The sequence below is a fragment of the Aptenodytes patagonicus genome, chromosome 7 (assembly GCF_965638725.1).
Source record: "Aptenodytes patagonicus chromosome 7, bAptPat1.pri.cur, whole genome shotgun sequence".
NCBI classification, from domain to species: Eukaryota; Metazoa; Chordata; class Aves; order Sphenisciformes; family Spheniscidae; genus Aptenodytes; species Aptenodytes patagonicus.
The window spans coordinates 53092112-53111193 of record NC_134955.1 but is presented as its reverse complement, the minus strand read 5'-3'; the positions used below and the strand labels follow the sequence as shown (position 1 = coordinate 53111193).

General features: G+C 37.4%; 1 protein-coding gene across 2 annotated transcripts in view; it reads left to right on the top strand.

The window, feature by feature from the left end:
- PTPN21 (protein tyrosine phosphatase non-receptor type 21) overlaps positions 1-19082 on the top strand; it is a 47577-nt gene that overhangs the window by 17227 nt on the left and 11268 nt on the right. The window contains exons 4-15 of one of the 2 annotated variants that reach the window (XM_076345246.1): positions 1447-1544; positions 4033-4100; positions 4534-4604; positions 5936-6023; positions 6225-6313; positions 8394-8481; positions 9192-9271; positions 10443-10544; positions 11222-11282; positions 11802-11886; positions 13559-15021; positions 17352-17489. In XM_076345246.1, the coding sequence (XP_076201361.1) occupies positions 1447-1544; positions 4033-4100; positions 4534-4604; positions 5936-6023; positions 6225-6313; positions 8394-8481; positions 9192-9271; positions 10443-10544; positions 11222-11282; positions 11802-11886; positions 13559-15021; positions 17352-17489 (2431 nt within the window). The remainder of the gene's footprint in view (positions 1-1446; positions 1545-4032; positions 4101-4533; positions 4605-5935; positions 6024-6224; positions 6314-8393; positions 8482-9191; positions 9272-10442; positions 10545-11221; positions 11283-11801; positions 11887-13558; positions 15022-17351; positions 17490-19082) is intronic. The other variant, XM_076345247.1, reaches the window with a different exon arrangement.

Here is a 19082-nt window from a genome sequence, read left to right as displayed (position 1 = left end):
TTCTGGCATTTATTTAAAGAATATGATGTTTATGCTGAAGCTTTAACAGCAATTTTGCAGTGTGCTGCCACGTAGAAAGCAGGAATTTATGTGCCAACCTTACACTCATGTCCTAGGGGATGGTACTTGCTTTGATGTACGATAGTGAGAGTCTGGATTAGTTTCAGAAATCTGTGGATTTTTTTCATGCCTTTTCAATATAAGTGAGATTGAGCATGTTTAAGCAAATGATACGTTTAATGTATACCAGGAAATGGAAATGTTGTAGACAAAAGAGATGGTATTTGTACTAGCATGAGGTAGTGTCAAGATTCTTCGTCTGTATGTTTAGTTTTAATAGCAGTTCTATGGAAAGAGCTAATGTTCTATGGAAAGAGCTACTGCTTGACTGGGATGATTTATTTCCCCAAATGCCTTGATATGCGGTGGCTTTTTCCTTTCCTCTTTTTTTAAGGCCTGGGTTTAGCCCCAGCTGCTCTTGTGTGTGTTGTATAAGGATGTTATCTACTGTCACATGGCATACTGCTTTTCTGTAGTAGGATCCAGAAGAGTCTAAACAATATTTATAAAATGTCACTGTATTTAACACGCTGTTAAATAGTGAGGGAAGAGAGCCGTCTTTCTTAGCCTGATGAAAATTTGTGTGGAGTTTACCTGATCTTTCTAATCACTGAATGAATTGCAGCACATGCTTCCATGTTCTGAGTATTAAAGCCTTACTTCACAAGAGTTAACATACAATATGAGGAAGTTAAGAAGCTTTTAAAACTAGACTTACACAAGACAAATGTCCTTCTTGGCAAAGTCTAAGTAGCTATAATGGCATTTTTTAGTTTTGAAGTGTTTTGGGCTCAAGATAGGGTGTTCCATGGATGGCTGAAAGGGGCAGAAGAATTCAAGAAAATAGTTGTTCAGACTGTGGACAAATGGTACAACTAGTAGTGGTTGCATGTACAAGAGATGACCCAGGAAAAGGTCAGATTAAAGGAAAAAAAATGGTGCCTTGAAAGTGAGAACAAAATGTACTCAGAAGTTGTAATGCAGAAATAAAAGTCATTATTGTGAATGAAGGGATGTGCAATGTTAGATCTATTGGAAGAGAATGCAGCAATACAGCAGCAGTGTACTGAACATTGTAAAGAGAAGATAATAAGAATATTAAGGAAGGAAGAGGTAAAAATAAAAAAAATTATAAGGGTATGGCAGTAGATAGAAATTTTGGGGATCCTTTGTTTTAAGAGGCAGCAGTATTTGATTCTGCAGTGATATGTGAAAGTTAAGGGAAGAGTTAACAAAGACCATGAAATAGTGGGTCCAAATGATGAGGAAGACTACCCTCCACACAAACTGGGGAATGTAGAGAGGAATAGGAAATGCAGGCATATTCATCTGCACTCTCTTTAAATTAAGAAACCCTTATTAGCTTTTTCTTTTTTTCCCATGTAGGTATCAGTATTATTTGCAATTAAAGAAAGACATTTTGGAGGGGAACATTCCTTGCACACTGGAACAAGCAATACATCTGGCTGGTTTAGCTGTTCAGGGTAAGTAAGGCAATTGTGCCAATTAGCTAATGTTGCATTAGAAACTTTGGTGATATATTTTCTATTGCATGTTTTGTATTTAGCACTCAAAGACCCAATTCGGTAAGTTATGAAAGGCTTGCTCCTTAGAAACTTTGTCATATGGGCTGAGGAAGGGGAACAGCAGGATCGGTGGCCCTGAACTTGCTGGTATTTCTGTGCAGTCCTCAGAGGTGTACCTGGATATCTAACATGTATTTTCAGCAGTTGGGTTTGAATTAGACATTGGAGTTTCTTTGGGGGCAAAGGCTTTAGTTGTCTGCTTACATCGACAGACCTTTCATCTGTTTCTGTTAATGAAGACTCTTTATCCTGACATGGTAACGAGAGAAAGAGACATGTTTTAATAAATAAGCAAATTTGAATGTACAGTAGTACTTGTACCTCCGCTTTTTCTCCCAAATATCCTAGCACCTAAGATTATTTTAAATTAGTATGCGAGACTGTTAACAATTCCTATGTTTAAATCACTCCTGCAGACCCATTTCTGTGACACCTACATGAAAATGGCTGCTTTATTTTTCCTAACTGGGGTCAGATGGGATCGAGAACCGCCAGCCTTAAGTCTGTTTGCACTGATCATGTCTCGGCTTCCCTGCTAACATGCTTGTTCAATCTTAAATCTCTCAAAAGAAAAGTTTTTAATGGCAACAGCTTTGTTCAGTGTGTTTGTATATTGCTTCACAGTGAATGCCGCTCCAGTACATCTAACAGAAATTGTAAATCTGCCAAAATTGAAAGGGACTTAAAATCATTGCAGTACATACAACTTAAGTTTTTTTGTCTTTTTTTAGTTATATGTGTTGGTAGTATCATATTAAAGACGATGATTATGTTTTTTGAAAATGTGATTACCAGTGGAGTAGGGTGAATTGTATTAGTGCCTTGTTTATATAACAGTGAATCTGTTTAATCCAAGCCAGGATTTAATGGTCTTCAACTGACAAAATCTTGCTTTGTTATTTTCATATCTTTGGACACTGTAATGTCTCTCTGCTCAGTGAGTTGTTTTTAGAAATCTTTCAATATAATCCTCTTTCCAGATGGAAAATATTTATCCTTTTAGCTTTCACATTCCTTTTTCAGTCTTGTATAAGAGAGAAACTGTATGTGTTCATAACACAGTGAAAAAATAACTCAGAAAAAACACAGGTTCTAAATTATTGTGCTCTGATGACTGAAGTAGCTTATACCAGGTAGGTTAGTTAATTTTAGCTGGTGAACGAACAGAAGCAGTTGTTTGCTGTTTCGAGTGAACTGGTTTCAAGAATGATTTGTATTTGAAATAATTACAATAGGCTAATTCTAAACAGTGCTTTATCTCAAGTGCTGTGTTGGTGTAGCGTGTCACAAGTTCTCCCCTTTCATCATAAATAACTTGCAATTTAATTGTTAATGCTTAATACAAATTTGGTTCCTAAATGTCTCTAACATTATACTATTACGGATGAGAATCTGTGGTAATGTAAATAGGATCTGTATACTTGGGGACCGTGTTTATATTTTTGGGAGCAGCCATTCTGCACAGACTGCTGTTCCACAGTCTCTCCTGTGAGACTGGTACATAACTTTTCCAATTTAGACTGTTTATTTCTCTTCTTTGAAACATTGGCTAGTTTTTTCCTAGAAACAGAAAAAGAGGCAAATTCCTTGGGATGCCCTTTGGCATGATGTAAAATCAAAACTGTTATTAGGATCAGAACTGCATGCCCCTGAGTCTGGGAAGGCTTCTAGGTCCCACTTTCTGCGTGTCCGGGGGCAGGGAGCTGTAGAAGGCTTGAGAGCGGAAGGCTGCTCCAGCTGCTCTGTGCAGTGTTTGAGTCCAGCTGCAAGTTAGAGCAGTCTGCCAGCGCTATACTGCAAGTAATTAGCTATCTGACAGGAGGGAGTAAAGATGGAGCCAGACTCTTCTCAGGCAGTGGGCACACATTGAAATACAGGAAATTTTGTCTGAACATGATAAAAGTTTTCTGTTGTGAGAGTGCTGAGACACTGGAACAGGTTGCCCAGAGAAGTTGTAAAATCTCCATCCTCTGTATTCAAAACTTGACCGGAGAAGGCTCTGAGACAATCTGCTGTAGCTGACACTGCTTAGGGCTAGATCTCCAGAGGCCCCTTCTAACCTCAACCATTCTGTGATTAAAAAAACAAACAAATAAAAATCCAAGAAACTAAGGAACTTGGAGCAACACTCTGATTGTTTTATCATTTCTTCTCCTTTCCTGTCCACACGGAGCGTTATCAATTTTTCTGAACAAGGTAAAAAGATGGGGTGTGTCTTTACTTTTCCTCTTCATAAACATTACTGGTTAGTTTGTTCCGTTGTTTTACTTTCAGATCGTAGTTCAATAGGATGGAGATTTGCTACTTGGAGATCCTGCTGCAATTAATTGGGTATTGAATCGTTTTGTTACAAATGTTTGAATCCAAGAAATTTTTTATTTTTTAGCTGATTTTGGAGACTATGATCAATATGAATCTCAGGAGTTTCTGCAAAGATTTGCTTTGTTTCCAGTGGTAAGTACTTACTTTAAATTGATAAATTTAAATTCAAATCTTTCTTTAGATTGGTAAATGCAAATCATTGTTAAAGACTCCATGATCCATCTAGCTTACTACTCCCTAGATTGTCAAATTCAGTAAAGGTTTTCTTTGAGACTGGAGTGAGATATGGTACCTTGTATTGCACAGAAGCAAAGATGTTGCAAGATCTTTTCAATTTTATTGTATATGACACTGAAAAGAAGGTTGGGGTAGACAAGGGAAAGTGAGTAAAACCGCTTCAAAACAGTGTTTGTTTTGTGCTTTTTGTTTTTATTTGTGTGCATATTACAGCTTCTAAGCTCCAAGACTAGAGTGGAGGGTTAATTCGCCTGTGTAAAGAAACTATAACCATTTAATTTTGTAGGATTTTTTGTATTTCATTCTATAAATGCTATCTCACCTTAAGGGCTGGCTACAAGAAGAAAAAATATTGGAAGAAGCAACACAGAAAGTTGCCTTGCTACATCAGAAGTACAGGTAACATTTCTAAAACTCTTTATTGCTTAATTTTGATGTGATTGCTTCAGTAGCTCAGGAAGTTGGGAATCTCAGGCAGTTGGACTAATTTCACCTCCCACTTAAATGAGTTTTTCACTGATACATCTGCATTAAAATTACAAAAATTTTTGCTGAATGAAAGTGAAAAGAGAACAGAATGACCATTAAAATAAATGAGAGGATTCTGCTTGAAAATTAAGAATACAGGACACAATTAAATAGCGTGATTTCACCTGCATAATGTTTCTGAAACCTGTTTATATTAAGTTGTGACCCCAGTAAGGATGTTTCTTGATAAATAACATTGGCAGATACTGAGGGCAGTAGAAATGTAGAGACAGTCACTGTGCCAGAATGCTTATGATCTTAAGTAAAAGGTAGCTAAGATGCAGTAGTCCAAGACAAAGGAAAGTTAAGATTTCTGTTGTTAGTTCATCAGTGAAAAATGTTTGTGACTATGTGAGTAATACTGATTACTTTTTCCTGTATTGTTTTAAAACAACCGTTTGAAAATTTCAAATCCATTTATCTTTGAAATGCTTTCGTAACAAGATTGCATGGTTAAGGTTCAGCAAAGAAAACTTAATCTGCCTGACATCAGGAAAAAGTGAAGAAACAGAGAGATTGATGATTGAAAAAGTATTGAGAGACATAAGAATGAGCATGACAGGATTTTGCAGGTAGAGATAATGTCTTTTATGAGATCAACTGAGGTAGGTAGGGAAACACAAGCTTTTAATCCCTGTGACACTACCGTAAGTCTGTGAGAAAACTGTCTTTGCCAGTTGGTCTAATTAAAAAAAAATATTATCTTTACCTACAGATCTTGTCCTTCTCATGTTTTCAAACCATTACAGTTAAAACTCTGTCTGCATTTAGAAAATGAGACTCTTTCCTGAAATGTGAAACATCAAACTTCATATTGGTCCTAAACATATATACTGCAATAGGAGAAATTCAGGTCTTGAACACGTGTGCCAGAATAATCATTCTGATAAAGTGAGAAAATATGGTGACAGTGAGGGATTTGAAGAAGAATGTGATAATTGTCTGCCGTTAGCAGAGATGATAATTTTAACTGGTCTTTGTTGCCATTTACCCCTAGAGATGCCTGAAAGAAAGAAGTTACTAGAATCAAAATGTAAAGGCTGAGACAAATATATCAGCCATCGGTACAGATGAAAACAGCATGATTTGATGGTTGCCTGGATGTCTTGGGGATACTTTTCAAGCTTTGACAGCGTCAGTCAGAGTAAAACAAAGATGATTTTTTCTTATTGACAGTACTAGCTGATTGTTTTCATTTGTAGAGGCCTTACTCCTCCTGACGCGGAAATGTTATATATGCAAGAAGTAGAGAGAATGGAGGGCTATGGCGAAGAGACCTATCCTGCAAAGGTAAACAGGGCTTTGATCTTTGTCTCAGTTACTTTTTCCCCCCTATGTAAAAAGGGTTACTTCCTGCCATAACTAAATAAAACCCAAAAACCACACCACCCCTTTTCTGCCCCAAAATTGTAAAAGTAGTTGCTTCTCATGTAACTTTGCTTTCAAAGACTTTTTTTCTGTATTTGCATAACTTTTTGTAACTTCTTACAGGACAGCCAAGGAAGTGACATATTCATTGGAGCATGTCTTGATGGTATCTTTGTGAAACACAAAAATGGTCGTCCTCCTGTTGTATTTAGGTTAGTATTGTTCTTTCTTAAAATATCTTTGTGCACTTCACATTTTATGTGTGTTCCTCACTAGCATGAATGACTCTTAGGTACGATGTGTATTTATTCATTTGATAAACCTGAACATAGTCTTGTAGTTGTCACGCTACAGTGCATACTGAAGTCCATGGGAATTTTTCAACATACTGACTGCAGGATGAATCTCTTTAAGCTGGATTAATTCTAATGTGCATTCCATTGCAAAACATTTATTGAGACAAAAAGGAGCAATTCTCGGCACATAGAACATCTTAAGTCCTGAGATGGGCACGTCAATTTACTTAGAAATGCTCAATTGTAAAATTATCCAGGAGTTCCTTTCATATATTATATATAAAAGAAATAGAGGAGAGTCCCATGATAACATTTGTTTCATTATTTTGGATTCATACATTGTTTTAGTTTATTATTTAATGTTCTGATAGTTAAATTGTAGACATAGGTGTGTCTGCAACTTACCTAGCAGTTAAAATTCAGTCTTCATGTGAAATGGCCTGCTTCCCACTGACTTCAAGAGGGGTTGCTTGGGCATCTTTGGACAGAATTTGGAATAAATTTTAAAAAATACAGATTGATTTTTTTTAAATGACTCTTAGTTATCTGTAGTTATTGTTAGAGCAAGAAAGGCTTTATTCTTAGTGAACTTTAATCTTCTAGAATTGAATTTTTGGCTGCATATGAACAGAATCTTGAAATCCTGTGGTCCAACAGTTACTGGAACTCATGGTGAATTTCTGGCATTAGAGAAAGTAGCAACTGTGCTTCTTTCTGTTAGTGGTTTTGTTTAATAGAATTTATAAATAGAGTACTGTTAACTGTCCTTCACAAAAATCTCTATCTCTGCTGCTGATAGGAAAGCTGATGCCAAATTCTTTTTAATTCTGTAGGGTGGTAGAAGTGCCCTACTCTGCTTTCTTGCAGAATGAAGCAGTAACAGCTCTGCTGCCTGACTTTCCAAGCACACGGGGGAGAGGAATAAAGCTTTGTCCATGCATTTTGCACAATTTCCCAAAGAATTGTGGATGCAGTGTCTGTGTAAACATAAGAAAAAAGTTGCACATTGGAGACCATCAGAAAGTATTCATGTTCCAATTTCAGGATCCAGTTTTCTGCTCTATTGCTTCTTTGTTGTATGACTATAGGCAGTTCTACTGGGGATAGGTATATCATGGTATTTGGGTGGCAAAAAAGCATAGACAAATGACCTGCTAGTACAATTTACAAAGGCTGGGTTATGCTTCAGATTGGTTCAAGTAATTTCATGATTGCGTCCATAAATGGCCTTAAATTTGAGGGATCTTTGTTCTGCATCAAAATGGGGACATTAATGTTTCTCTACCTCATACATATGATGGTGAGTAGCTATAGAAAATGCTATCAGCCACATCTATATAATGAAAATGGAAGTCGTATAAATACCTTTAGAGAGAGTCCTGTATATAGATCGTGCTTTTTCCCTGTGTTTGTGCACTGCAGAATATTCTTTTAATAAATCAGTGATATAGGCTTTGTTTACACTAACATAACACTAATGGATCAAACTACATTTATATTTAACAAGAAGTTGAATAAATATATGGTATTATATTTCTTGCAATCTAACTTTTTCTCATCTGTCAATATGCAAGAGAGTTCTAGAAAATATGTATAATAATGCCTTAATGGCTTTGTTTAGTGTAGATTTTTTTTTTTCCTAGAATGTATGGTTTGCTTTCAAGCAGTTGGGACATTATAACTTACTGATAACTAAATTTGTCTAAATTTGATTTTTTTTTTTTTAAGAAAAAGAACACTTGAAAGAATTTCAAGTGGAAGACAAGTAATAAATTTATTACTGTACATGTGCATCTTCAAAAGAGTTAGTCACATACGTATTTTCCTTTCAGCTGTCATTTAATGGATATGGAAGTGATGGTCTGCAACTTGTTCAGATAGATTGATGAACTTTTTATTTATCCATATTCTTGGTGGTGGTTCTGGTCTTCAGTTGCATTTTCTGTGGTTTGAAAATCAGAGCTTGCCAGTCATGTTCTGTCCCTTTTGTCTACAGGTGGCATGATATTGCCAACATGTCCCACAACAAATCCTTTTTCGCATTAGAGCTGGCAAACAAAGAAGAGACAATCCAATTCCAAACTGTGAGTAGATTTTTACTTTATTTTTTCGCTAAGGCATCAGGAAATAAAAAGACAAATTAAGACTGCTAATTTAACTCAAAGGATAAAAACTACTTGATATATATTTAGCAACTTTGAACTGTACGAGTGAGTCAAAAGTAATACTGTCTCTGGCTAGCTTTCTACAGGAAGGCGTTAAAAATTTGACCTTTTATGTTGAGTACATTGACAAAGTTGGTTCAGGTGGTCATAAACATTTTCATCCATTCCAGTAAAATTTCTAGCATGTTTTTTTGACTTTCAAATCAGTGGCATTTAAAGATAAACATGGTCTTAGAGCTTTGCTGGAATGGGCCGCGGCATTCCTTGCAGAATTAATTTTAGGAGCATCTGCCAGTTGCCTTTGTCAAGAAAGCAGCTGTTGACAATCTTACGGCATGATATATATATATACTGTAAATTGTGTTAGTGTTATAGCTGATAAGAGTGTCTTCAACAAAAGGCTGCTACTTTCAACTTGCATAAATCTAATACAATTGTTAGGCTAGAATGCATGTTCAGGCCCGCAAAGTACAGTTTTAGGGAAAACCTGGTGACAGTAATGAAGTTACATTAAAACGAAATCGGTCAATGCTAATTTACTCTTAAAAATTTCAGTGGCTTGTCTGAAAGCAAGTGAAGGGTATGCGTATTTGGCCTAATATGCAAATTTTGTTTTTGTTTTTTGGCAGGAAGATATGGAAACAGCAAAATATGTGTGGAGGATGTGTGTGGCTAGACACAAATTTTACAGACTAAATAAATGCAGCCTGTAAGTAGAATACATTAGCAGAACTCTTGATGCCCTTGAAGCTTCCATTGGGAAGTGAAATCTTTTATAACCTCTGTAATGTCTTTATAGAGGTCCTTTTTAGATGGTACTAATTAATGACTTGGGGTTTTTTTCTTAATCTTTTTTGAGAAAATACTTATCAATGGTTTCTCAAACATGTTCTGCTTTATAACAGAGGACAATATTAAACACTGAAATCTTACCAAAAGTAATAGTGTTTGGCCCCAGCTGCTGGATCTCAGTGCTGTGACAGACTAGTTGCTTTGGGGGCTACTACTGCTAGAATGTTTGTGAGCTACTGGGATTTTGGCCTGGGTTTGGGTGAACTGCTCTGAAAGGACACTCTAGAGGCCTTTAAAAGGGCGGGAAGTGTATGTGAAGCACTCCTGAAATGTGCTGGATTGACAGCTGAGAGGTATGTGGTCCTTTGGATATCCATGGAATCCGTATAGCTCAAGTAGCACCAATGCAAAGTAAATTTAATACAAATCATCAAATTAAATTTAAATGGGCTGGTCTCCAACTTGTAAATCAAGGGCTGGAATTTGAGCTACTCCACTGGTACAGCTTTCCTTCAGTTAAGTTACTTCAGTCAAAGAATAGAGAATTAGACCCAGTGAATAGTCTGTCATGAAAAAAGCATGATTCCCGAATGTTCTATTCCTCTTCTTTGTACACGAGAAGATAGCTATGGAGGGGTTGGTCCAAAATTTGCTGAGGCCAGTGGAAAGATAATGGAATATTTTGTACCGCAGATGACTCGCTAGTGTTTAATGCTAATTTATTTTAGAAGAGTAAGATTAGTTTGGAACAGAGTAGACCTCATACCTCTAAGCTTGTAAAGCTGGCTGCCTTCTGAGAGAGATAAGAAATATTGGTAGAAGCAGTGCATTTGTGGGACTTGTGCATTGCTATCTGAATAATGTCAGTTCTATAGTTCTGTATTGAATGTCAGTCTCTAGGTTTACTTATGTTAACCCTTTCACCACAACATGGTTTTATTAATAGGTAAAGTCCTCAGGAAAACTTTTCTGGTTATCTCTACTCTAAGATGACCTGTCATCTGGTCCTGCTGCTGAAAACTGTCTTACGCATGCCTGTATTAAGTTCAGGGGTTTTTTTTCTTTATCTGTACGTACCTTGTCTTTAGAGACTCCCTGGACTCTCCACCTGAGGAGGGCTCTCAGAAATCTTCCCTCATTCTTTCCCTTCCACGCTTTCCAATCCTTTCTCGTCCTTCACTTCCCAAAGGGTGAGCTGAAAAAATCATCTTTCTTTCTGAAATCTGGCAATTCCTGCATTTGTATTATTCTGCTGTCTTTTGACCTCTGTCTTGCTTTAAGATGCAGAGTACAGGTGCAGTGTAGGGTGGGGAAAAAGGAGCTTAAGGTTTCTGAACCTTACATCCTGGAGACAGTCCAACAAATTATGAAAATTTATTACCGTTAGCTTGAATGTTAGAACACACAAATGCTCATGCAGTATAGTCACGCTTTCCAGTTCCTGTAACATCTGTAATGTTACGTTCTGTAAACAATTTTATGTCTGGTCTTGTAGAACAGGTAACTTACAGTATGAGATTTTTATATGGGGTTCAAATTTGGAACTAGTGCCCAGTTACTCCACTGCTTTTTCTGCCCTGCTGCGGTGCTTCAGGGACGTCTCCTTTTTATGCTTCGTAGAAAAGAGGCAAAGATATAAGTGAGGTATTTTGGTCCTGGTTTTGTGATTCTGTTCATACTGTCTGCAATGGTGCTTTATGCACAGAGCTGTTTTGTTTTGAGACTGTTGGGGAGGACTATTTAACACCGGGCCTGGCTCCAAGAAATGTAGAGTGATTTTTAACTGAACTTGGGAGCACTTTCCGAGGTTTGAAATAGGTCTTGGTGTTGTTAAGAATCATTTCTCACCATAAAATTTCTTCTGTAGACAAACCCAGCCCGTTACAGTGAATCCTGTTAGAAGGCGGTCTTCGTCCAGGATGTCTATGGTAAGGAGAGCAAATAGTTTTGTATTTGCATTTTTATGGATTTCAATTGACTTTTAATTAGGCATTAATTTCTTTCAGTGAAATAAAATGACCAGTGAAAAAGATGAGTCTAGTATGTGAGGAACTGTTTCTGACTTGTAGAAAAAGCTGCTATGTAGTATCTGAATAATGGAATTAAAATAATTGCAATGAAAAATATTTTAAATACTTCTATTTTTAGTTTGATTGCTCTGTCTCTAGGAGACTCATCTAGGAGACTCTCCTAGATGTCAGATGGCAAGATACAGTCTTGGGTTGGTTTTGTTTTGGGTTTTTTTTTATTATTTCTTGTATAACCTCACAGGAGAAACTTACATGGCAGATTTAGAGAAATGGTTTAAGACTAAGGCTTTCTGTGTGTATTATACATTATATATTATATATATAATATTATACATTATGTATAAAAAAAATCTTCAAGACTAATTTTTAAAATAAATCATGAGTTTTTAACTAACAATAAAATGCTTGCTTTCTTAGCCCAAGCCTCAGCCTTATATGATGCCTCCACCACCTCAGCTGCATTACAACGGTCATTATACTGAACCATATGCATCCTCCCAAGGTAAATTCATTAAATCCAAGGCCATACTACACAACTTCAGAAGGTAAAAGCTATAATTTGCGTTTATAGCTACTTTAGCTAGATCTGAATGAATTCATAGGGTGAACATGGGATAGATTTGTACTACAACACTCATTGAAGTGCTTGCTGTTACTCTAGGCATATAGGCTAATATGAAATAGAATCATAGAATCGTTTAGGTTGGAAAAGACCTTTAAGATCATCAAGTCCAACCGTTAACCTAGCACTGCCAAGTCCACCACTGAACCATGTCCCTAAGCACCACATCTACATGTCTTTTAAATACCTCCAGGGATGGTGACTCCACCACTTCCCTGGGCAGCCTATTCCAATGCTTGACAACCCTTTCAATGAAGAAATTTTGCCTAATATCCAATCTAAACCTCCCCTGGTGCAGCTTGAGGCCGTTTCCTCTTGTCCTATCGCTTGTTACTTGGGAGAAGAGACCAACACCCACCTCGCTACAACCTCCTTTCAGGTAGTTGTAGAGAGTGATAAGGTCTCCCCCGAGTCTCCTTTTCTCCAGGCTGAACAACCCCAGTTCCCTCAGCCGCTCCTCCTCCGTGTTCTCTCCTATGGGATATGAGCAAAGTTAGTTATGATAGCATATACAGCAACTATAGAGTCCCTTGTGTGAGTTTTATCTGACCGTCAGTTTTTTGGTTCGTGTACCAAACTGGTACGTTATGGCATTGTGAGATCCTTGTCAATATTGATCTTAATAGCTGCAAAGAGTAACTGAGCCCCCAGAGAATTCAGACAATTAAAAAAAAAAAAATTATTAAACCCAGGATGCAGGAAGAAAGAAGTTTCTCTTAGAATTCGCTAGACTACAAGGTGGTGGGGAATTCAAAGGCTGAGGAAGTCTGCAAGTTATGGAATTGGTATACATTTGATTGAAAAAAGGAAAGAAGAAAACCCAAGCAAACCCTAATTAGAATTCTCAAGGGATACACACTCCTAATCTAAGCTGTTTACAGTGCAGTCATGGCTTCTTTCTCTCCTTTTTTTTTGATTGTACACATTGTGTCTTTAATTAACAAAGTTGCTGCCCTGAAGGGCTTAATGTAATCTTTTGCAAAGTTGCCTCAGTTTTGATAGGGACCTTCCAGTCCCACAAGTCAGCTGGATAAAAGTCTTGTGGTACTTTATCTACTTATGGCCTGGGGGCGGAGAAGAAGAGTGAGGGGTTTTTTGTTTGGTTGTTGTGGGGATGTTTTTAGGTTTTTGGTGCTTTTTTTGTTTGCTTTTTTTTTTCTTGCTGTTTAAACCAATCTCATTAGATTAGTGCAAACCCTGGTGTAGACGTTCTTTCTTTCAATTACTGTGGTTTAAGATTGATATGGATTTTGTTTAACTTGGACTGAAACTTAGCAAACCTATCCTAAACAGAAGAAAGCCATTCTTAAACTGAGACAACGCTTTCCAACAGGAATTTGCATCATCTAAATGAACATAACGGGTTATTCTGGTATACATACCTTAGGTATCAACAACAACAAAAAAGCTGGGGTTGGGTTTTTTTTCCTTCCCATTTTCAATACATGTTTGAGATTTTGAAAATCTCAAACATTGGTTAGCTACATCTTAATAGAGGATATTTTTGTTTAATGTCTTGGACATAAAGATTGTTCTTAAACTTTACTTTCAGATAACCTCTTTGTGAGCAATCAGAATGGATACTACTGTCACTCTCAGACTAGCTTGGATAGAGCCCCTCATGACTACAGTGGTCGGATCCGCAATGGTAGTGTCTATAGCGCACATAGCACAAACTCCTTGAACAATCCACAACATTACTTGCAGCCGTCCCCCATGTCCTCTAACCCAAGCATTACTGGAAGCGATGTCCTCAGAACTGATTATGTCCCATCACATAGACACAGTGCACTAATACCACCTTCTTATCGTCCCACGCCAGACTATGAAACTGTGATGAGACAGCTCAACAGGGGAATGGTGCACACAGATAGGCAGAGTCATTCAATGAGAAATCTTAACATCAGCAATTCATATGCTTACAGCAGGCCTGATGCCTTAGTTTACAGCCAACCTGAAATACGAGAACATGCTCACATCGCTTCCCCACAATCTAACCATTATCCATTTAACCTGAACTACAGTTTTCATAGCCAGTCCCCCTATCCGTATCCTGCTGAAAAGCGCCCGGTTGTTGGGGCAGTCAGTGTGCCCGAGTTGACAAATGTGCAGCTACAAGCTCAGGACTATCCAGCACCAAATATAATGAAGACCCAAGTCTATCGACCACCTCCCCCATACCCGTACCCAAGACCTGCAAATAGTACTCCAGACCTTTCACGACATATCTACATTAGCAACAGCAATCCAGATCTTATCACAAGGCGAGTGCACCATTCTGTCCAGACATTTCAGGAAGACAGCCTACCGGTGGCACATTCTCTGCAGGAAGTCAGTGAACCTCTAACATCGGCACGCCATGCTCAGCTGCAGAAAAGGAACAGTATTGAAATAGCAGGCTTGACTCCCAGCTTTGAAGGAATAAGAATTAAAGAGAGGACCATGTCAGCTTCTGCAGCAGATGTGGCTCTTCCAAGAGTTATCTCAGAAGGGTCACAGTCCAACATTCTGATGGAGAGAACAAAGCAAAAAGAAAGTGAGCAAGAAGAAAGTGTGAACTGTGATCATAAGAAAACCCTTTCAGATGCCACTATGCTGATTCACAGTAGTGAGGAAGAAGAATTTGAAGAAGAAAACAAAGCTAGTACAAGTCTTTCTCCTCTCCCTGAAGGTCAAACCCAACTTCCATCTGTTATGGGGGGTTATTCTCATGATTCAGTACTGAACTACCCTTACAGCTCTGTTGCTTCATCTGCTGGCCCTTTGCATATTCTTGAACCTAAATTACATATAACAGAGACAGAAAAGAGAATGAAAGATATGAGCCCCGTTCATTTACTAGTAGAAAGCCAGGTACAGAGAAGAGGGGAAGGACTGCTTACTCCATCTATGTCGGAATCTGATCTTACAACATCAGGGAGATACAGAATAAGGAAAGATTCAGTGAAGAAGAGACCTGTGTCCGATCTTTTGTCTGGGAAGAAGAATATTGTGGAAGGCCTTCCCCCGCTAGGCGTAAGTAGATACTATTCCTCTTGTTTCGGGTTGTTCTGTAGCGGGAGTTGTGTGGGGTTTTTGTTTGAGGTTTGGGTTTTTTTTTAAATCAACCTGAGATGCTTTTAAAACATGTGAATTAAAAGCTACCTTAAGCTTGACCTTTATTTTTCTGTTTTTCCCTGATTAACTTTGCTTAGCTATCTTTTATCCCCTTCTCTGCCATGTCTGAATTCTGTTTGATAGTCCTCCCACACAAATCCAGCTGTGCAGCCTCCATTGATCTGATACACCTAACCTGGCTAGCAACTGTAGAATGAGCTAATTTAAAGTCAGTTCTAGATCCTAAATTCTGCCCTACCTATCCTTACCTGGAACAGAAGCAACTCTTTCCATTCCACTACCAGCTTTCTAATCTTCCTCTCACTGAAAAATCGGATGTAGCTGAATGTGTACTTTCTTTGATTCATTTGCTTTCTTCTTCTGACCTAAGAGGGGGACCTGACGCATTAGGCAATTAAATTCTTTCCTTGTGTTCTCTTCTTTCCTCCATCCCTTCCCCTTTTCATATCCTTTCCCTTTTGCCTTCCCTTCAAGCTGTTTTTATCCCACTAAAGATATTTCTTCCTTGGCATGTCTCTTTCCCCTACTCCACTCTTATGAAGCCATAAATAGTGAACAACTGCAAGTTTCACCTTCCCTCTAATTCCGACCTCACAGAAACATCAAGGTCTGTGTGGGACTGTACAATTTTACTGGCAGTCCTTACCACTCATTTTGTTTTAAACTTTTGTTCAGTTTTATGTAGTCTGTGGCATATTTCAGGTACTAATGGAGGAAGACCATTTTTATTATTATTTTGCCTTTTAAAATAGATTGTTGTTAACTTTGCCTGCCTGAGTTAGTGTCAGATAGTTTTCTGCACAAATTGGACTGCAGTGGAACTACCATATAACTTCTACTGCTGTAGTAACTGTTACAGCTGATGCTGCAAAAGCTAACCTATGCAAAAGCTATGTATTTAAATAGTTACTGCTCTCACAATTTTTTATCTGTCAGATCTGCTATACATGGAGCTGAACACAATGAAATGAACCTTAATGAGCTTCAATTAATTTTATAATTGTGTATGTTTTTCTAAATCTCTTTCTTCCTGTTTGTTATGTGGATATAGGAAAAAAAGGTGATACCTTTCTCCTTGTGTTCACATTTAGATAGTCACTTAGTATTTTGTTCTCCAAAAGATACATTTTCAGACACCGATGTGTCTACCAAAATCATACCCTGCCTTTTCCTTCTGATAGCTATGTAAATGTTCAAGTCAACCTTTGAAATGAAATTGATATTAAAACTTTTTCACTGGAAGTGTTCAGTAAAATGCTTTCTAGTTCAGTAACATTTAAGAGTACCATTGCATAATAGAGAATATTACCTTTCTGTATTCAATATTGAGATGAATATCCTGGTAACAAAGCTGGCCCCTACCAATGTTTGCACATTTTGCTTTTCAATGAACTCTTACCGTTGTGTTTGTGATCACTTCACTTTTAAATGTGGTGTCATCCTCTTGGCTTTGTCTTCCTATTCCTTACTACCATTTAGCTTTTGAAAGCATTGATTATCATTCAAGCAGCATATACACTCACATTTTCAGTGTATTTTTGTCAACAACGAAACTTAGCAACTGCAGGAATGATGAAGTTTTCTCTTACACTTTTTAAAAGAATCATTTGAATTTATTCTTTTGTAAAAATCCCCCTTTGGTATTTTTCTCAGATAACGAATGGTAACTTTGATAATTTAGATGCATGGCCTGGTTCAGGGCTCAGATCTATCTGCAGTTCTGTGTTCATGTTTTGTATGTGCAGTTTGTTGCAAACTTAGTCAAACATTTAACTGTATCCAAATACCTTAAAGGTATACATGCTCATTGTTATGCCTGCTTGTAGGGAAGAAAAGTGCCTGCAAACTGCATAAGTCTAGTAAGGAATCATTTTTATGTATTTTTGGGGTTGGAAAGTGATTTCAATTCTGTCCAAGAATGTTAATTATCCAGAGTTGTCACCTCACACCCTTGGTTGTGAGCTTTGTAGGGAACAATATTTGTTATTCTCATGCAGTTTCATTAACCTGTCTGGAATGAAGACAGACTTGTGTTGTGTCCTTGCAGGAATGTAGTCCCACCACCCTAATCTCTCACTGCAGTGCTTATCAAAAAAAAAAAAAGGTCAGAGCTGTTTGCAGAAGGGGTCAAAGAAGTATCCTTTGCTTAATTGAACTCATCTGGTTTCTGCTTTATAAATTCATCAGATATTTAAGAATATTGACAAGTTTTAGCTTTTCTTTTGCAGGGTATGAAAAAGAATAAAAATGATGCAAAAAAAATAGGGCCTCTAAAGCTAGCTGCCCTAAATGGACTAGCTTTGACTAGAATGCCTCTGCCAGATGAGGGGAAGGAAGAATCAACAAGAGCAACAAATGATGAACGGGTATGTTGGAGTTTTTTAATGCTTGATTTCTCTTTTATACTAGTGATTTTTCAAAATGAAATGCGTATGAATGGTGCTTTGTGTTGACTTTAAAATGCTTCAGATTCAAAGCAACTCAAATACTGAGAATAGAAACAAAATGAAGAATGAGACTTCTGATTGTTAAGTCATTGCTAGAAGTATTGGGTGTAACTCAGATTTTTCTTTAAGATGACAGTGATTCAGATTATAGTTTTCCCTTTAAACATATAGGAAGCAAATCAAATTAACTAGTATCTACCGATACATTTTTGTGCCAAATCTTTCTGTTTTCTCTCTTAGTTTTTGGGTTTTCCAGACTGAAAAAATATGAAAATTAAAATTCTGAGTGTGAGATTGAATGTCGTTGTAATTATTAGTAATTCATACAATTTTTACAGTAAATTTTGTAGTTAAATTGCATCCCCAGGGTACAGCTTGTGCAGATTGTATTTATCTGTTTTTCTCAGGTGGATCCCTAAAAATATAGATGGAACTTGTGTGATCTGCAGAAATTTTAAATTCAGTAAAAAATCTCAGATCACTGAGAGGATATCAGGTTCTAGAATTTGAGGATCATTCTTTGAGAAATATAAGACTCCATCTGCTTGTGTCAGGGTAAACAACGTCAGTAAATATACTTCACTTTGCCTCGTATATCATAAAATAAGTGCAGGAAAGTAAAATACAGTCAGTATCCAGCCTGTGAAGGGCTATGTACAACAGTGCTGTCATCACACATCTGACCAGGGAGCAACTAGATACACCAAGGTCTACAGTGATTATTGTACATTCTGCGACCAGTGGTCTCCTTAGAATCCATTTCTGAGCATGGTTGGGCATCCTCAGCTGCAGACCCCCTCTAGCTCAATTTGTTTGGTAGTCACTGGGCAGGGATTAGAACCTATAGGAACAGTCCTGCTCTCAGCTGCAGTTTTAAGGAACAGGCCAAGAAAATTTAATTGCAAGTCACACAGTAGAAGTTCAGTCTTGGAGTTTGAAGGCGTGGAGTGAGATCCATAGGAGGGAGATTTGACTGTTCCATTTCAACACAGTTGAAGTTCTTTTTGAACTATATAGACACTCCTTAAAGATGCTAAAGGACAAAAATTAATATTGTGTTATTGAGATACAGTTCTACATTTGTTGGTTATTTACTCTTGCTTACAGCCATCATCTCTTCCTGGATTGACCTTTATTGAATTCAGCCATATTATTATTCAGCTAGCTCTGCCCAAAGTGTTGAGGTAAAAGAAGAATCCATAAAGTCAAGTTCTGAAAAAGACATGTCATTACACTTTCTCTTCAGGCAGTCATGTAGAGGCAGAATAGATACTGTGAAATGGAAGTAATTCCTAAAACAGTTGAGACAAGGCAATGCAAAGCAGACATGTGACATGAAAAGAAGTCCAGACTGCAGATATTTTAGAAGACGACTTTAAAGTTGATTCAGTGCCTGTTTCATTGCTCAGCTTCATGTTATTATCAGTTTAAATGAGGGAATTGAGCCTAAAGATGATAAAGGAGTTTGTACAGTTGATGTATTGATGTGCAGACTGCATATGATTGAGGTTT